Source organism: Triplophysa dalaica, chromosome 11, assembly GCF_015846415.1.
Source record: "Triplophysa dalaica isolate WHDGS20190420 chromosome 11, ASM1584641v1, whole genome shotgun sequence".
Taxonomy (NCBI): Eukaryota; Metazoa; Chordata; class Actinopteri; order Cypriniformes; family Nemacheilidae; genus Triplophysa; species Triplophysa dalaica.
In genome coordinates, this window is record NC_079552.1 from 584,895 (window position 1) to 604,301 (window position 19,407).

General features: G+C 39.3%; 1 protein-coding gene across 9 annotated transcripts in view; it reads left to right on the plus strand.

The window, feature by feature from the left end:
- The first annotated feature begins 1,871 nt into the window (after positions 1–1,871).
- Positions 1,872–19,407, plus strand: part of LOC130432230 (cilia- and flagella-associated protein 46) — a 41,481-nt gene continuing 23,945 nt past the window's right edge. For 6 of the 9 annotated variants that reach the window (XR_008908444.1, XR_008908445.1, XM_056761518.1 and 3 more), the window contains exons 1-22: positions 1,872–2,099; positions 2,632–2,732; positions 4,360–4,491; positions 7,068–7,132; positions 7,930–8,094; positions 8,836–8,959; positions 9,037–9,125; positions 11,134–11,556; positions 11,660–11,759; positions 11,843–11,920; positions 12,059–12,249; positions 12,649–12,877; positions 13,297–13,408; positions 13,749–13,869; positions 14,161–14,276; positions 14,799–14,896; positions 16,292–16,404; positions 16,481–16,693; positions 17,103–17,316; positions 17,909–18,052; positions 18,138–18,248; positions 18,346–18,515. Coding sequence is in view for 7 of the 9 variants with exons in the window: in XM_056761518.1 (XP_056617496.1) it covers positions 2,051–2,099; positions 2,632–2,732; positions 4,360–4,491; positions 7,068–7,132; positions 7,930–8,094; positions 8,836–8,959; positions 9,037–9,125; positions 11,134–11,556; positions 11,660–11,759; positions 11,843–11,920; positions 12,059–12,249; positions 12,649–12,877; positions 13,297–13,408; positions 13,749–13,869; positions 14,161–14,276; positions 14,799–14,896; positions 16,292–16,404; positions 16,481–16,693; positions 17,103–17,316; positions 17,909–18,052; positions 18,138–18,248; positions 18,346–18,515 (3,158 nt within the window). In the remaining 2 variants the exon portion in view is untranslated. Of the gene's footprint in view, positions 2,100–2,631; positions 2,733–4,359; positions 4,492–7,067; positions 7,133–7,929; positions 8,095–8,835; positions 8,960–9,036; positions 9,126–11,133; positions 11,557–11,659; positions 11,760–11,842; positions 11,921–12,035; positions 12,250–12,648; positions 12,878–13,296; positions 13,409–13,748; positions 13,870–14,160; positions 14,277–14,798; positions 14,897–16,291; positions 16,405–16,480; positions 16,694–17,102; positions 17,317–17,908; positions 18,053–18,137; positions 18,249–18,345; positions 18,516–19,407 lie in introns of those variants that run through there. The other 3 variants (XM_056761520.1, XM_056761523.1, XM_056761524.1) reach the window with 3 other exon arrangements.

Consider the following 19,407-nt stretch of genomic DNA (forward strand, 5'->3'; position numbering starts at 1 on the left):
ATTGTTTTCATCTACGGTCAAGTCTGATTTAAATCTGCTGCTTTCTGTCAGACAGACGTTATAAGAAACCTGCTAAACAAATCCAGCTGCTGTTACAGTATATACATTATATCCCAGAACACTGTTTTGTTCATCTTCGTTGTCAATGACCTGAAGACATTTAGATGGTAATGCAACACGCATGTAACCGCATTAAATATATAAACACAATCACTTTACTAATTGCTAATATATTCTGTTCTTTATCTGGAGGTGTGAAGGTCTAAACTATTCCCTAAATCTGATGCAATTACAAAAGCAGTGTTTGAGTTTGTCAGATCAGTATTTGATGGGATGGTCGTGCTGTGTGTGTACGGGTCCTGCTGGGTTTCTTGAAGAGCGTTTCTGCTTTTCTGAGCCGATTTCACAGCTGGTGAGCAGAGGCCTGTCAAAGAGAAAATCACCATATTAACTAAACACGGCCTCATGCAGCGACTTCATCCCCAAAGAACACGTTTGATGTGAATTGCCAACCAATTTACAAGCCAACTGGGAACTAACAAGCTAACTGTAATTGATTCAATAGCTGTTGGGAAATACAATGCAACGCTGAAATATTACGAAACAACAGAAAAATTACTGAACCAATCAAAACTCTAAACCTCCTGAGATCTTTGTTTATAGTACAGAACTAAACATTATGATGTTGGTGTGAGGTGCCACATCAATCACACAATTCTGTCATTGCACTTATTCAGTACAGTACATAAAAAGGGATTTATTAAACTTAGATATACTATTGATCGAATTTAAGTAATAATATGAAACCTATTTCTAGGATTTTGGTAACTCAATCAGTGCTCTACACACACAATATAAGATATTCTCCAAATTAATAAGCAATCAATAAATATTTGTTAAAACGTATTTATTTTAATTTATTATATATACTTTTTTATATACATATGTTGACACACCGCAGATTTTAACTCTATTTGGTTACACCACGAGTCTTTTTAGTCAGTTTATGCGGAAGCCAAGCGTGAAATAGTCTCGCGGTGAATTGTGGGATTGACGCCGTGGCTCACAGAGAAGTGTTGACGGTTAAACCGTCATAAAACGCCAGAAGAAGAAGACTTCGGCGGTTTTTATTCAGTATCGTAATATCTTTTGGGCCCAGCTCGCTAATGCGAAAGAGATGTGTGACACGTGCGTGTCGATGTATTTACCGCTTAAGCTTCTCAAAGGACAGAATTCAAAATTCGGAAATATGCTAGAAATGCGTTTTCCTTAAGCGCAGCTCACAACGCATGCGCACCGTTCACAGTCCAGACAAGCGTTTATCTCACCTAGAATGTGGGTTAATTTCCTTATTATACTTTGCATACATCCTATAGTAAAATCATTCTGGCTAGAACAAGGAGAATTTACATTACATTTACATTTATTAATTTAGCAGAGAGTTCAGGGAGCAATACGGTGCAAATACAAAGTTACTAAAAGGATTATCGGATTAATGTTGGGTTCCAGACAACTCGGATTTGAGATACTTACCATTTTAACCCAAAAATATTTTTGGAACTGTGCTCATTCATTGTTAGGCCGCTAAATGCTTTTAATGTTGCTATCGAGACCCAAATCCGAGGTGATTTAAACAAGTGTGACTGTTTCACTTGGGAATTTAGGTTCATGCCTTATACATTTTACTTCACTTTTCACTTATTTCTCCCTGTGTTTAAAGTAGAATTAATAAAATAAATAACGCATCATATATGTGAAATTTAAACGTTAAAACAACAGTCGTGTTGAAAAATCGTGTTTTTCTCGAAGGGTTAGGTTTGACCCTGCGCGCTTCCCGTAGAGGTTTGGTTTCCGAGGCAACGCTTCCAAACTCTCGTTGCTTCAACACTTTGCAAACCGTCTGAACTCGAAATAACAGCAATTAAATCAGTAATATAATTTGTTTGTTTTCATACATTGCCGAATTTGTTGCTAATAAAAGTTCTGAATTGTTTTAAAAGGAACAAATTGAATTTAAATGTCTATTTTGAACGTGATGTGAACTTTCTTCATGGATCTTCGCATTCGTCATCATTTATCAAAGGCTCAGAAAAATAAAGGTACCACGTGCTCTTTAATAAATGTTATTAATTTAATAATTGTCATTATATGATTCTGCTGTCAAGTCGTGTGAAAATAACCTTCATGTGTTCACATGTAATATTTCTCTGTTGTGTGTGTGTTCACATGTAATATTTCTCTGTTGTGTGTGTGTTCACATGTAATATTTCTCTGTTGTGTGTGTGTTCACATGTAATATTTCTCTGTTGTGTGTGTGTTCACATGTAATATTTCTCTGTTGTGTGTGTGTTCAGATGGTGTGTAATATTTCTCTGTTGTGTGTGTGTTCAGATGGTGTGTAATATTTCTCTGTTGTGTGTGTGTTCACATGTAATATTACTGTGTCGTGTGTGTGTTCACATGTAATATTTCTCTGTTGTGTGTGTTTTCAGATGGTGTGTAATATTTCTGTGTCGTGTGTGTGTTCACATGTAATATTTCTCTGTTGTGTGTGTGTTCAGATGGTGTGTAATATTTCTGTGTCGTGTGTGTGTTCACATGTAATATTTCTCTGTTGTGTTTTGTGTTCAGATCTTGTGTCTCTGAAGAAAGCACATGAGTTGATTGGAGTGTGTGACTGTGGATCACTTCACTATGAGTTGTGTGTGCTGTGTGCTGAAGTGTCTCTGCAGGTGAGTTATAATGATGTGATGTGGGGTTCACTCAGTGTAATGCAGTGAAACATAAGCAGGAGTTCAGATAGAATCTGCCTCATTCTGCCCTACTCTAGATTGTGCCTCATGTAAGTTTAAAGTGAGGCCACATCACTTCTTTAGTGTCGCACAGCATCATTGAAACAATGAATGAAGGCCATCTCTGTATATGAGAAAATGTGCTGTTGATCTGTGAATGATACTGTTCAAATTCAGACTAGACTTGAATTATCTGGTCCAAGATGATAAACCTTTTCACATGTCTGTATCAACCCCAGAAGAGAGAGAAGCACAGTTTTGTTTCGGCACAATGCCTGTGATTCATCCCTCATGTGCTGAGTCAGTTCAAATGTCACGTCTGAAAGATGAAGTCACTTATGTTGCCGTACACTTGGTTTGGCTGAGAACAGAAGAGCTGTAGGACGTGCTGAACAGAGAAGCAGACTCAATGAGTTGTGAAGCGCACAAGTCTTAACAGATTGCCGTGTCGTTTAAACCTCAAACACTCACATATTCACCCAGAGACAGCACAGACTATCAGTTATGTTATGAATTCACAGCTCTGTAACACTCACTGTAATATAACACAAACACACACACTGGTACGCTGAGGTAAGCTGAATTCACTGGCCTGTGCGAGCGACCCGTTAAAAGAATGTTCAGTGAAACATGTTTGAGGTGTTGTCTAAGTCTGCTTAATTGTCAATTCTACCACATGTACAGTACATACATATAGAGGATTGAAACTGCGTTACTCTCAGACCCTCAGATCACACTAACACAGAATTAAAATATATTTAAAAAGATACAGATAAATACAGATTATTATACACTGTACAATATATATTTTTCTTACTTGGTATTTTTGTCTTGTTTTCCAGTACAAATGTGACCCAAGAATATAAGTCTTGTTTTTAGACAAAAAATATGAAATTTCAGTGAATTTGTGCACTATATGTAGTGATGGAAATCCGCGGCGGTTCGCGAATCCGACTAGGGAAGACTCGTTTGCGTGATTGAGAGTCGACTGCCTTTTTTCAAAGCCAATAACTTTGATATTCATTCACCTTCTGATTTACAACTTGACAGACTGCTTATATTCAAACACACGGCTACATTACACACTGTGTGTATGTATATTTTCATGATCTCATGTTATGTACTCTGAAAAACAAGCAAAAAATCTCCCAATTTGTAAAGAAAAATCATCTTGAATGAAGGTTGACCTTTTTCTTAGTCACAAAATTCAAGATTATTTTTCTTACCCCATTGGCAGATTTTTTGTTTGGCTTGTTTTAAGCACAAATTCACTGAAATGTCATATTTTTGGTCTAAAAACAAGAACATTTTGCTGATCAAGAATTTGAATTTTGATTCAAGAATGTTGGCATTTGTACTGGAAAAGAAGACCGTAAGAAAGTGATTTTTTGAAGTGTATGTAAAATACAACTTTACAAGCAGGGAAACAAACTGGGTTGTGTCATTTGTGTCAATGTCTGATAGATGCACGATAAAAATATATCTGCAAAAATGACCAGACATGGTTTTGTGGTGGAAAAGTGTTTATGTGTTGTTAAATTCTCATTTTGTGGTGTTGTGTTGTCAGCTGGGCTGTAGGAAGATCGCTCAGGACTGTGTTGGGATGTTTATGGACGGCAAACCTCCGGTGAATCAGTTTCTGTGTCGTGCGTATCTGTGTCAGGGTCAGCTCATCTCCCAACACAACATCACCACAGAGGTCAGTTGAAACGGGGTGCTGGGATCTTTGACATTACACCAGTGATCTGTTCAAATGAAAGATATTAGAGGAATCAACACGTACAGAACTTGATATACTGCGTCAACATGATGTGCTCAGTGTTTGGACACAGAATCCTGAGGATTAATCTATGTGACATCATTGACTCATTCTCAAGACCAGGTTTTGAGAATTCTTTATTCTGTAGAACAGCATTATCAACAATTCTTCAAAATATCTTCATTTGTGTTTCATTGAAAGAAAAGCACACTGTACAGGTTTAGAATGACGTGAGGGTAAAATAGCAAATGATCAAAATGTTGAATTTCGACTGAACTGTCAACTTATGTTCAGCGGATGTGATAGAGACGTCCTCAAATCCTGCGGGTTGTTAAGAAGACTTGGAATGTAATTTTTTTTATTGTTAATATTTTAAAAAAATATGGTGTTCACAAAATTCACAATTCGGATTCACAAAACTATTCTTAAGACAAAATCTAAGATGGTTCTTAAGATTAATTATAGAAAGTTGATAAGAATGTTCATGAGCGTGATTCTCAAACATTTCTTAAAACGTTCTCAAACATTTCTAAAGAACATCTTCATTTTTGTCACAAGAATAAAATAATAGGGTGAAACTCGCTTGCTCATGTGGTAACTGTAGATGTTTATCAAATAAACGTTATGTGTGTAACAAGAACATTGCATTCTTATAAAGCACATATATATACATTTATATATCAGACGCGATTTCTTTAAGACTGCAAAGAAAATTGTCAAAAAATGAATGGTCAAATATATGTACTATTATGTTAACATTTTATTGACTAAAAATGCGTTTAACACGTTCATCTCGAACAAAAACAATTTCGTTCAGAATCAGCTACTTAGGTCGGCTGACTCGATTTCCTTCTCATTCATTCCCGTAGCGTACAGTGCATTACTCTGTTGAAGCCCAGCGTACATTGACTTCAATGGGGCTGCTTTAAACAGTTTTTTTCAGTGCTTAGAAACAAGACGGTCATTGGATAATGCTGCGATAATGTCCCGCCCACGGACGCTCAGCGTCTCTGGTGTGTCATCTCTTTTTAATCCACTTTTATGTCCTAAAACGCTCGTTTTTTGGGGTGGACAGCTTATAAAAACGTATTTCTTGTTTTTTTTTTAGCTTGTTTGCTGTACACATTGTCAAATATCAGCTTTTAGACATTTTTTTTTTTTTGTCATAAATGACAAGGAGGCGGCAGCTTCTAGCAATGCAAAGAGACGGTTGGTGTGGGCGTGGGCGTGGGCGTGGTCTTCAGATTATGACGCGTATCACTCTGTGTCTCCATTTGCAACTCAGTCCCATCGCGGATTTTGCATGTGTAGTCGAAAGACAAACTATTCATTGTTTCAGTTTAACATAATTCCCACATTTCCTCTCGTTTAGTTAAATATATATATATATATTAGATCGTTTGTTTATTAATTCATATAGTCTGAACAGACAGTGCTAATATTGTCGACCTGATTTTGGCAAAGCCATTAGAAAGTCTTCCTTACGAGGAGAAACTTAGAATTAAACAGCAGGGCAGATCAACACCTAAGATTGATTTAGTGCAAAAGATAGGGAAAAATAACAGGTCTTTTCAGCTCTCCTGCTATGACAAAGTTAGCTGGCTGACTGGAAGTGCTGTGAAAAAGAAAATGTACTGCTGGCCATGTCTCTTGACATGGGTTACAGAGGATTTTCTTGAAAAGGAACGTAGGGCAGAATTTACATATAAAGAAATGGACAACTTTTATGATTTAGGCCGAAAATGAGCTTCCTCTCTATAAAAGATCAGCAGCCGCCACTGATATATATATATTTATATATATACTGTTTTAGCATTAGACGGCATTTACGACCGGATGTTAGTTTAAATGTTAGTAAGTGTTAAATAATATACGTATTAAACTATATAAAAAAAGGCAATAAATACTTGTGACCGTCACCGTTTCAAGTCACTTTGTTCCAGAAAGGGATCTAGACCTTATCATTATTATATCAAAATAAATATTCCTTAATGGCAAGTAAACGTCAAAATGATGATACTGGCTCAAAATAATACACGTCACATGTGAAACCACCAAATATATACAGTATATTAAACATCTTACCTTTTGAGATTGAAGACGTCATTTTAAGAGGATATGTATGACCGATTTTGTTTCGAGAATTTGGATTCTTCTTAATTTTTTTTTCGAAATACGTAACATTCCTAACCTTTTTCTTAAATTTGAATATAAAAAAAACATGTCAGTTAAGAAGAATTGTGAATCCGGCCCCTGAAGATCATAGATCCTTGAAACATAGCACACCAGAACATTGAGAACACATAAGCAACCACATAGCAACACCTCGGCAACCCCTCACAACAGTCTAGCACAAACACTTTGTAACACAAAATATATTTAGTTGTGGTTAGATTAGTATGTATGTGGTGTTTATTGGGCTGACAGTATTATTCTCAGGAGACTCCACAGACAGCTTGTCTCAGCTTCTGATAAATCTGTTTTTGTGTCTATTTTTATCATGGTTTCATTTCCAGGAGGACTTGGATAAAGCTGTGATGTGCTATCTGAAGGCTATTGACATCGCCAAACACAAACCCAGGTGGAGTATCCAGAAACAAACAGATTTGTGCTTCTCTCCGAGCTCCTGTGCTCCACCAAACTGACACGCTTCGGACTGAAAAAAGACAAAAAACTGAATGTGGTTTATCTACAAACAATGTTCTGTTTCAGTTTTTGAACCTTAAATTGTGTGTGCACATTACATTACATCTTAAACAAACCATTATATTCCTTTTAGCCATGTCATATCACCGCTTTAAAGTAATGTAAATTTGTAAGTGAATGAATAAATATCTTGTGAAGCCACAATATTACTTTTGTGAGAGAAAACCATTTACACACAGCTGTTTACATTTTTACTATTGTTCCAAATCTTTTGTGTTGCTTAAAAAGGAAATCTGTTGTGTTCAATGTTTTTTAATCAGACATTTAAAAGAACACATTTTAAAGGTGTTACCGGTTGGGTTAATGTACCATACCGTCACAATCTCATACCGGCCCACGCTCATGTACAGGACAGTCAGATGATGTCATCTACTGTACATGTGTCATGGGTCTGTGATGGATGTCTTATTCCTGTTTCACAGACACTGTGGAAGCTCACAGGCTTTGCTCAGATATTTTCTGCTTACGTTCATGCTTTTCTCCGGTGGATAAATTAGTGGCTGTCTTGAGTCTTTCACAGCTGTATTTCTCGTGGACTCCCGTGGCTCTTTGAAAGCCTCTTTAGATGTCCGCCGCCTCTCAGATCTGTGTATAAATTGAGATGTACTGAAAATCTTTCCAGCAGTATGACTTTTTTATGACTTTTTTTATCATTTTTTCTTGCTTCATCAGATACGGTTTCTTGGTGTTCAACGCGTCGCTGTTGTACTTCCAGAGCGTTCGGTTGTTCCTGCTGCCCGGTCGGCGTCAGCTCCTCGTGTCTTCTCTCACACAGGTGCTCGAGGCTCTAGAGCAGGTTCAGGATGAAGATCACATGTGGAGGGCTGAACTAATGACGTACGTGCATTTATGACGTTTGGAAATTTCATTTGTTTAACACCCGTAACCAACGCGCCAAAGACTGATTTGATTATTTTACGTGAACATTAAGGATCAGCTGTTTTTGGGGGAATGAAGAGTTTGGTTCCAAAATGAGAGAACTCCATTAAAAAATCATGTTCTTTACTGTGCATTCCAATTAATATCAATCAAACTACAATTGGTTTCTTTTAATTCAAGCCATAATAAATAAAAAACGGTAACTTACACAATGAAACAATGATTTTTAACCATTTTTTGAAACCAAACTCTTCATGTATAAAAAATATGTACGGAAAGAGTCACTATGTCAAAAGCATTATAGCAATGAAAACTTTAAAGGAAAAGAACTAAAATGCAAAATACTACTTTCTATATTCTGTTTGAGGGCAGAATTCATCATCATTGCACAGGTGGATGTCTGTGATTTCATTCTTGCTTCAGAGATGTTAAATTAAATTGAGTCATTAGTAAAAGGCAGACAATAAGTGTTTATGGTGTCATCAGAGTCTTTAAGGATCGTTTTATTGTTGTGGCCGTGTGACACACAGAAGACTTTTCTTTAATAAAAGTTATTCTACTCTTGTCATTGCTCACTGCCTTGGGTCGGCTGAGGTTACGCTGGAAATGTAAATTCAAGAAGGCAAAGGTGTGTTATAATGAAGTACAAGTCTTATGGTCTGCAGTGAAGACTCATGTTTTATATATTTTTATATTCAGACATCTTGTTGAATGTCTGTTTGATGCTGGGAATGAGCCTGAAGCAGCTGCTTTGGTGAAGGTCACCTCAGATTTGATAGCATCACATGAAGGGGAGGTTTATTCCAGACTGTTCTCTATACAGGTACATCTGTCTGTGTCACTCACACACTGCACATGAATCTCCTGTCTCTTACCTTTCTGCATTTCATCTGTCCTCAGGTCCGACACAACCTCATAGATGAGAACGACGTGATGAAACATAAAAATACAAAACTCCTTGTCATTTACAACATTCAAAAGCTTAAACAGTAAGTAAATTATGTTAAAGTTTATAAGCACTTATTACACGGCTCATTTGAATTCTTGATTCTGATTGGCCAATCGCGACATTCCAAATGTTGTTATTTTCAAATAACAAGCGCTCAAAACTAATAACACCCTGTAACCCGGATGCTGCAAATAATTTTGAGAGGGGCAGTTTAATATTAGACAAAAATGTAGTATAAATATGTCTTTTAATAACATGTATGACATTATATTTACACATGACAAAACCTAACGAAACTAAACGGCTTTTCCTCGAGGAAGGTCTACATTCGGTAAAAAGGGGATAATAAAATATTTCAAATTCACATTTTATGTCCAGTTTTTTTCTCATGTGGCAAGTACGCGTGTAATAAACAGGATAATGCTCAAGCAGCCAAATAAACCCCTTTAGTGAGATACAAGACCCTCCGCTTCACGTCCTGATCACACTGTTGGGGATTATTTCTGCGATAACAACCGGCTGCTTGTGCATTATACCTTACATGTTGTCGCCTTAGAATAATGATAAGTTTCTGTCTGTGATCTGAGATATTGAGCTTCAAGGTCTTGCTTTTTATAAGGGAAAATTGAGATGGGGAATTAATCTCTTTCATACGAGAAAAAGACCCTAAATGAATTCTATATGTACAATATTAACATTTTCATAAATTTGTGAATGGGGATTTTTGGAACCGGTCAAACACAGATTAAAAAAATCACTTTCTGTTTGAAACTATAAGGTTCTGTCTGCAAAACATTCATTGAAGCAATTACATTTTCAAGCAACACAAACAATTTACTTATCATTTTTGTTTAAACATCAAATTAGTGTTGTAGTAATGTGCTGACATCTATAAGAAAGTTAAATTTACATTTTTTTCATAATATAGGACGCATACCAATTTGTATAAGTTAAGCACAAAAAGCAGTACTAAATGATTATTTAACAAAGTATTTTAGACAACATTAAGTTTCTGTTGGTTTAGACACAAAGCTGCTGCTGTGACCCGATCTAGACTTTATTCCACAGAGGGTTGGACAGATCAAATTGAGAAAGGCTGAAATAACATGATCATGTTAATTGTTGTAATTATGACTGTTGACTATCTGGTATTTAAGGCTTTAAATTGTAACATTTAAGGCATTAATCGCATTATGAGAGTTTAGGTCAACACAGGAATTTGGAAGATAGCGCTGCTGGCTAGTGTTGTGTCTGTAAATATACAAACTAACTCCTCCTCAAAACTTTAAACAAAAAAAAAAATACTGTATCAATAAAACAGTCAACCTTAAAGGGAAAGTTCACCCACAATTGAAAATTCTGTCATCGTTTTCCCAGCCTCGGGTTGTTTCAAATCTGTATACATTTCTTTGTTTTGTTGAATACAAAGAAAGATATTTAGAAGAATGTTAGCAGTTTTCAGTTCTGTGACATCATCAACTACTATAGTAGAGATTTTTTTTTTCTGTTAAACACAAAGTGAGATATCAAACAGTTTTGGGACACCTTTGACTACCATTTATTTTTTCCTACTATGGTAGTCAAGGATGTCACAGAATTAAAAATTGCTAACATTTTTCCAAATATCTCTCTGTGTTCATCAGAACAAAGTAATTTGTAGAGGTATGAAATAACATGAGGGTGTAAAATATGATGATCATTTTTGGGTGAAATATCCGTGAACGGTTTCTTTTAAACATTTTTTCATCAGATATTTCCCACAGTCAATGAGGAGTCACATTACAAAGAAAGCTGATCCTGATTGGTCCTCTCGTGTGCATTCAAAGTGCCGATTGGCTCGCAAACAGAACCTTATAGAACCAAATTATAATTCTACTTTGTAGATTGAACCTTTTTGTTTTCTTACAGAAAGTCCCCAAATGTACACATCAAGAAACATGGCATAATGTAAATGAGCTGTTACATAACAAGAATATGTGAATAACTTTATTTTCAAATGAGCAGTGCGTGTCTGGGACTGAGTGTTTGTGTCTAAATCTTCTCCACAGTATGATTGAAGTTAATGAGATAAGAGATCACTTTGACAGACTCAAGGAAACTTTCCGTCTGCTGACATCACAAAACACCCAGAGCTCCAGTCCTCCACCTGACGGCCAGAGCTCCAGTCCACCACCTGACGGCCAGAGCTCCAGTCCACCACCTGACGGCCAGAGCTCCAGTCCTCCACCTGACGGCCAGAGCTCCAGTCCTCCACCTGACGGCCAGAGCTCCAGTCCACCACCTGACGGCCAGAGCTCCAGTCCTCCACCTGACGGCCAGAGCTCCAGTCCTCCACCTGACGGCCAGAGCTCCAGTCCTCCACCTGACGGCCAGAGCTCCAGTCCCCCACCTGACGGCCAGAGCTCCAGTCCCCCACCTGACACTGTCCGCTCTGTTTTGGACCAAAGATCTTATATGTCACTGGCTGACAGGTGCACCCAACATGAAACACATCTGACAGCAAAACACCTCAACAACATTCAACTCGATTCATTCAACCCTGTTTGCTGTGATTGTGTTTTTCTCTGGACACAGGATTGAGTTGTTGTTGGAGCTGTGTTTGGTGTCCCTGCGGTTAGACCAGCATCAGGTGGCGTGTGACTGTCTGACGGAGCTCAGAAACACAGACGTCACTGTAAGCACACCTTCACTCACACCGTCGTTCCTCCATTCTCATTCCTGTAAACACGAAGCTGTCCTGTCGTTCTTCTCCTGAAGGTCAGTCAGCGTGTGATGATGGAGTGTGTGCAGTGTGAGGTCGACCTTAACAAGAACTCCTCCAGATCCAGTGTGGAGGTGCTGCTTCACATTCTCTCTTTAGACTTGAATATTTCCTTCTGGCACTCTGCTTTCGGATGTGGAATGTTGTTTTGAGTAGAATGTTGATATTTTTACTGATCAAATGGATCAGGTTGTGTCTCCGGTCTCTTTCAGATGCGGTTGAGTGTTGTAGTTCGGTTGGATGCATTAGTGCAGGCTGCGGTGAGAGAGAGAGACGCTCGGGTGATCCAGGCGGTGTGTGCGGCTCAGTGGAACACCTGTTTACCTCTCCTGCAACACAACCTGAGAAAAAAGATCAAAAAACCTCTGCTTACCCTCACTCGAGCACTGGAGACCACAGACAGGTGTGTGTCTGTGTGTGTCTGTGTGTTTTGTAATGTTTCTAAACATGAACTGTAGAGAATAGATTCTGTGTTCTCTCAGCTTGTTAAAAACTCACATCCTCCAGGCAGTTGGTAAATATTTATCCATCTCTTGTCCGCCTCTGTTACCAGAAGTTCATAAATCACAACAACAGTAGAGCTCATATGAGCTTTTAATTGTGTTCCTGTAAGTGTAATGAAGCCGTACATTAGCCTGAAGGATGGACAGACTAAAATGTAGATAATTATCCACTGACACCATCACCTCTGTTACAGAACACAAGTCATTACTCTTGTGCTGCTCTTATGGTGCTCAACAGAGTTGTGGTAAATGACGAGAGGAATATCACTCTGAGGTGTTTTGTGTGTGTTTGTCTGCAGTATGCTGCTGGATGTGTTATGTGATGTTCATGCAGTGTTGGCTGCTATAGAGGAGGAGGATGACAGACTGGAAGCTTCCATGAAACATGTGAAGAGAGCTCTGCAGCTGGATCACAGAGGACTTCAGTCTCATCATCTCTCTTTCTCCTCACATCTGCTGCAGCTGCGCTCATCTCTCCACAGCTCACCTCAACGACCAGAGGACCGCACCGCACAGCTCATACAGCAGGTCTCTCTTAATCTTACTACTGTTTAAGAAAAAGATTTTTTGTTTTTATTTAACATTCATTTTGACATGTTGCAGAACTAGCTCTCTGATGACCTAATAAGATTAGATTAGATTAGATTCAACTTTATTGTCATTACACATATACAGGTACAGTGTAACGAAATGTAGTTTAGGTCTAACCAGAAGTGCAATTAGCAAGTGCAGGATATACAGTGTGAATAAATACAGAATACAATATTAGTAAAATAATTTACGATGGGCATGTACTATGAAAATATGACAATCGGTATGTACTATGAACAATATATACAGAAGGCACATATATTGAGTTAAATAGTTGTTGTCATTGTTTATTCATGTATTAAACACATTTTAATAGAGAAATGTGTGACTCTATGATAACTATGATGTTTAAACAGGCTAAAGATGTAAGAGGGCGTGGGGCAGACAGACGCCCCCTGATGGTCAGTGCTGGAATCACTCTGGCCCCTGATGACTTCAGGACGGTGCTGGATGCTGACATTTCAGAAGGTTTGGAGCTTTCTGAATATTAAAGTGCCCATCTTGCTCTTCTGATTATTGAGATGAATGTTGTATTAATGTGGTTTATATAGGCTGATATATGCTTGTGGTCAAGCTGTCTGACCCGAGCGTGATGGGGCACAACTGTGCTGACACACAATCTGCTGCTCTGTAGCCTGAAGCCAATGACGACCTTAATATTATTTTCATTTGAACAGTTTAGTGATGAACCGATGGATTGACTTCATTATTCAACATTAGACTCATGAATCCGCTGAGAGCAGACTGACCTGAGGCACATCTTCACTTCTCCAGACACACTGACCTTGTGCTTGTTCACTTTCTCCAGATGATGAATCTCAAGGTCACCTGACACGACTGGCTGATAAAGCCCAGCATCACACCGCCTGCGTTCAGAAGGTCGAAGGTCATTTGAGTGGACTTGACAAGAACTCAGATGAGCGAGAGAGGTGTGTGTGTGTGTTTGTGAGAGAGAGAGAGAGAGAGAGAGAGAGAGAGGTCATGTGCTCATACAGGTGCTTTGAGCTGGTGTGTCAGTCAAGTGCTGTATTCTTCATACAAACACACATACACAAACACACACCCATGCACACAAACAGATACCTACACACACACCCACACACACACAAACACACACACACACACAAACACACACACACACACACACAAACACACTGAGAGGATGATGACAGGTTGAAATGTCTGGTCTCGCTCTAGTCAACAGTTGATTTGTTTGTCAGGGTGAAGTTATGGGCACTGCTGGTGAAGACGTCATGGACATATGAAGTGTTTGATGTGTGCCGTGCGGCCTGTCGCTTTTGTCTGCTGTATGATGATGGACGATGGAAAAACTCCAGTAAGTGATCTTCATCAGAGGAATAATGACATCATACAGACATGTGTGCAGAAAACATCACATTTATTGAAAGTAATCTTGTGCTTGTTCAAATACTTTCTGCTGTCTTCACTCTATATTCATAGTTAATGTGACTGATTATTGAAAGCTTGGAGAGATTGAATTCAGAGAAGCGTGTTTAAATAATTCATGTGATGATTTAGTGGTTCTGTCCATGATCTGGATGTTTTATGAAGCGGACGTTCCTAAACTTCAGATTTATTGAGCGTCTCAAAGTTTCATGTTGAGGTTCTGTGTGGAATATATTCACTTGTTCTCCGTCCATCAGAAATTTATCAACTCTGATTAATCCATTGTTAGTCTTCAGGGTTTCAGTGACTCTGACCAGAAAGATTGTAAAAGTTTAAATCAATAAGAAGTCCAGGTTAAATATCAGCTCCAAACGTTCAAGTTTTGAAACATCACAGCAGTGTTTTATTGATGCTGAGATTGAGTTTGTGTTTTTCTGCTGTATGATATGAGATGATGTCAGAGGAGAGACGGGTCAGAACCAAACACATCAGAGAACACAGACAGACCTGATACGTCTGCTGGCTGAAGTTCATTTCATCAACGCTCAGGTACTGACATCATCCACACAACTGTATATCAAACACTTCATCATCAACATTATAAAACACACTTTCTGAAGGAAAGACAGATGGACAGAAGTGAGCGTGTGTTATTTTCAGCTGCTGCTTTCATGTCAAAATCAAATTGATGAAAAAGTACAATGAGGTTTATCAAAGCGCTGAACAATAAAACGTTAGCCGTTAAACTGAAGAAGCTGATTATGCACATCATGAAAACATGCACGATTATTGTATTGTTTGTCATTTACAGTATATACTGTAGTCATGGAAACGTGACGAGATTTCACTATTTGCTACTTTTGTCATTTAAATTGAGCGAGATGATGGTGGTTTCTGTGGTAAAACCCTTCAAACATGATGTCAGTCGTCTTCATGCAACTCGATTTGGATTTTGGAAAGAGCTTGTGTTTAAAAACCCATTTCACAATCAGACGTGAATGATATCTCTCAGATCACTTTCAGCTCTTTGACTCTCTGTGTTTGTCATTATTGTTTCTCCGTTTATAACTGTCACAGCTTTTAATTTTCTTCTGTTTGTTCCAAAAAAGTCATTAATCATCAGCTCATCTCCTGACAGCATTCATGAATTATTATTAAAAACGTGAAGTGAAGGAAGTGAAAGGTTTCTTGAAACTGTCACGGGTTTGACCACGACACCACTTCTGAACACTTGGAAACTTTTTCCTACATTTTCTTTCAGCAACGTGTTCACTTTTCAGTTCTTCTAGTGACAAGATCCTCTTGTTTCATGTGAATAAAATGAAAGGTGTTAAACAACACAGGAGTGAGTAGATCAGATCTTTTTTAGGTTGATAATGAAGATGATGATGATGAGGATGTCGCTCTCCGCTGTGATGGGTTTTTAACGACCGCATCGGACCTCTGGGATCCTTTCTGTAATTTTGTCTTCAGGGACGACACATTTGCTTTGAACTGGAGATGGAGAACAACAGAGGAGTCGTGACCTTGACAAAAGCAGAAGGCTGTCGGAGCATCTTCACTTTGACAGGGCATGGCTTTGTTCTTTATGAATGCATTTCCTTTCAAAAGACGACGTCTCTTTAGTTTGATGAGCGTAGTGTCCGGGGGAAGTGAAGGGATCGGGGTGGGAGTTCCTTTGATCGTCACTCACGCTGTTTAATCCGCAAGGGCCCCCCCATGAACTCACACAGGATTTACAGCAGAGAGAGAGAGACATCACTTGAGTTCAGGATGTGATCAAAACATCACGCACCGATAGAGCTGGTCGTGTTTTCAGGGCCCGAAAGAAAAACAACACGCGACTCATGGTTTTCACCGCAGGCTTTCATTGTGCTGATGTTTCTGGTGATGAGTGAGACATATTGATGAAGTATGAGATGAGATATTGATGTGTTTGTGTAGGTGACTGTGCTGAAGCTGCGCTCAGAGGGAGCGGAACTGAACACTTGTGCGGTTCGTCCTGAGAGACGAGTGAAGGCCTCACCTGAAGACCACGCTCACTGGACCCTGTACAGGTGACACATAAACACACACGGAAACTTCACATTTAACCAATTCAGCTTATCAGAACATGGCCTGTGGTCTCCTCAGTGATTGGATCAAAGATTTATCGGCTTACGCCACAGCTAACTTCCTGCGAGGGGCGGAGCTGGGGGCGGAGCTGGGCGAGGCCTGGTTGGTAGTTAATGCAGCTGTGCACCTGTGGAACAACAACCGCTGGATGCTGAAAACCAAAGGACACGGACTTCTGTTGCCCACATACAGACGTTTACTAGCCCTCCTCAGACACACAGGGCATGCTGGGTAAACTCAACTCAACTTTATGTAGCGCTTTTTACAATTTCATTGTTACACAGAAGCTGTACATGAGACACATTGACTGTAAGTAAAACAATTAAAGTTATACACCTGTAAACACAAGAAAAAGGTGAAAACACAGAAGACGCTCCACAAACAAAAAATGCACACGTACTAACACATATAGACAGACACACACACAAATGTGCACGGACGCACAGACAAGCACACACACACACTGATGCGCATGCAAACACATACATACATGGATGCACACGCACACAGAGAAACACACACACAGATAAGCACAGACACACACAAACACACAGACAAGCATGCGCACACACACACACGCGCACTTTAATCACACACAAATCAAGTGTTTTGATGTGGGAATCATGTGTCTTGTGTACAGAGAGGTGGATCTTCTGGTTCTGTTGTGTGACGCTGTGGCTCAGGGCCTCATCACATCAGCACAAGGTGATCTTGAGACGCACGAGAGAAGAGTCACACAGCTGCCAGATGACAAACCGAAGAGAGGACGAGGGAAGGCCTCAGAGAAATCCAGCTCCACACACGGGCCGCTGTTTGACACGGCTGTGACGCAGGACCTGAAGAAAGCTTTAGAGGTGAGGCTTCTGCCCACTGACATGTTTCTTATCTACATAGCACATACATTCACTGGGCAAAGCATTGTGGGGGATGTGACATAGCCAGTCAGTATTATGAGGTGTCCAACAGCCTGTGTGACGCACGGGGGTCTAAACTTAACACCTGCCAAACGGCACAAGACAGTCAAAGATGTATTCATGTCATCCACAATTTTAGAATTAAACACACACAGTTATTATTTACACAAGTTTAATGAAATCCTTGATGAAGATGAAACATTGTTTTACTCCAAATAAAAAACATGAGTTTGCTATAGTAACTGTAGTTAAAGAATGGTGTTTGTAGTGAAACTGGGATTGTACGGTACTGTTTAGTGTGTTGACAATGTTTGTCTGCTCCCTACTCATGATGTCAATCATTCACTACATGTGTCTCTTCTTCTTCATTATTCGATCTCTTCCTCTTCTCCTCACACATACAGCATCAGCAGTAATGACACATATTTAATATGAAAATGATTGACTAACCGCTTCATAACGCTGCACTATTCACTCTTGAATTAGTTGAACACTTCCAGCCGCTGCTCAGAGTGTGTGTGTGTGTGTGCAGGTGTGTGAATACGCTCTGCTGATGTCCAATGGAAACACAGAACTGGTGTCCATGGAGGTGAGGAAGCAGCTGATCTGCACATGGGTGACGGTTAAACGGCTGCTTCAGCAACAGATCGGACTCAAACTGGACATCTGTGATCAGGTGTGTCACTGTGACCTCTGTATGTCAAACACATGTCACTGCATCACCACTGATGAGGAATCTGAATGGATCTGTGACCCGTCAGAGTAAAAACGAGGCGGTGACGGCGATGTCTCGTGTGCTGGTCGGTGTGGAGATGATTCAGTGTGAGAGAAACAGCCGACTGATGGAGTTTATAGTGCCTGATGTGTCTGTGGTAAGATCTCTTCAATATCATCATCACACATCTCACAGTTTCTAGAACACATCTAAAATGTGTGTGTGTGATTGTGTGAATGATGTGTGTTGTTCAGTTAGTTCAGATGACACAGGACTGTCAGTGGTCGGACTCTGTCGTGGAGTTGTACGTGTGGACACAGCTCGCCCTGTCCGCTCATCAGACACATGACCATGATCTGGTCATGACCTGTACCCATAATGCACTGCAACTGGAGCAGAGGATGAAGATGAACACTGGTGCTCTGTGAGTGACGTCACACAAACACATTCTGTCACGTGATGGTGGGGATGTACAGTTTGTACAGTTATTGAAATGTATTTCAGAGTGGTAGAATTATTTCATATTATTATAATGAACATATTTAAAGCCGTTTTAGGGGCGATTCACACTTCACATTGTGCGGAAAACCATAGCCGCGCCGTGCGCGCAGTACTCTGGAAAGTTGACCGCACTGTATGCGCGTTGAGACCACATTGCTCCCTATTTGCGCACGGCTGCCACGTGTCTACATTTAAAATAACAAAAGATGCAAAATGTAATCGCCCCTTAAACAGATGTGTGTTTTGTCATGTTTTTGTGTGGTGCAGAAGTTGTCATGGATTCTTGGTTTGATTCATGTGTAACTTAAACCCCATTCACACAGACTGTTGATCCCAGAAAAATGCCGAAAATTTGCCAGAGTGCCTTCTGTGTGAACGCAAACGCATCCTGGATTGATCCGAAAAGTGATTCCAGAAAGGGGACCTGCTAACATTAACGGGATCAGTTGCGGACATGCACTGTATGAACAAAAGGGAGAAACAATCCCATAAAGCTGTGTAGTGATGACGCACATCTACAATAAATTGGAAATAATTTGGCTATGAACTCAAATATAGTTAAGCGAGTAATTTGTTTTGTTAGTAAATTGAAAACTAAACAATAGGCCTACTATTTGTCTTTAGCTAAATCATTGATGAATGCAAGAGTCCTAAACGGCAAGCTTAAGGTCTGTGGAGAATAGCGTTGTCTGGTTCTAACACAGTTTAAAGTTGAAATTACTTTGTATAATAAAATATAAATATATTTGTACATATAAAATAAACTATGAAGGAGAAAATACACAGCGCTTCAATAAACGTGATCGCTTGCCAAA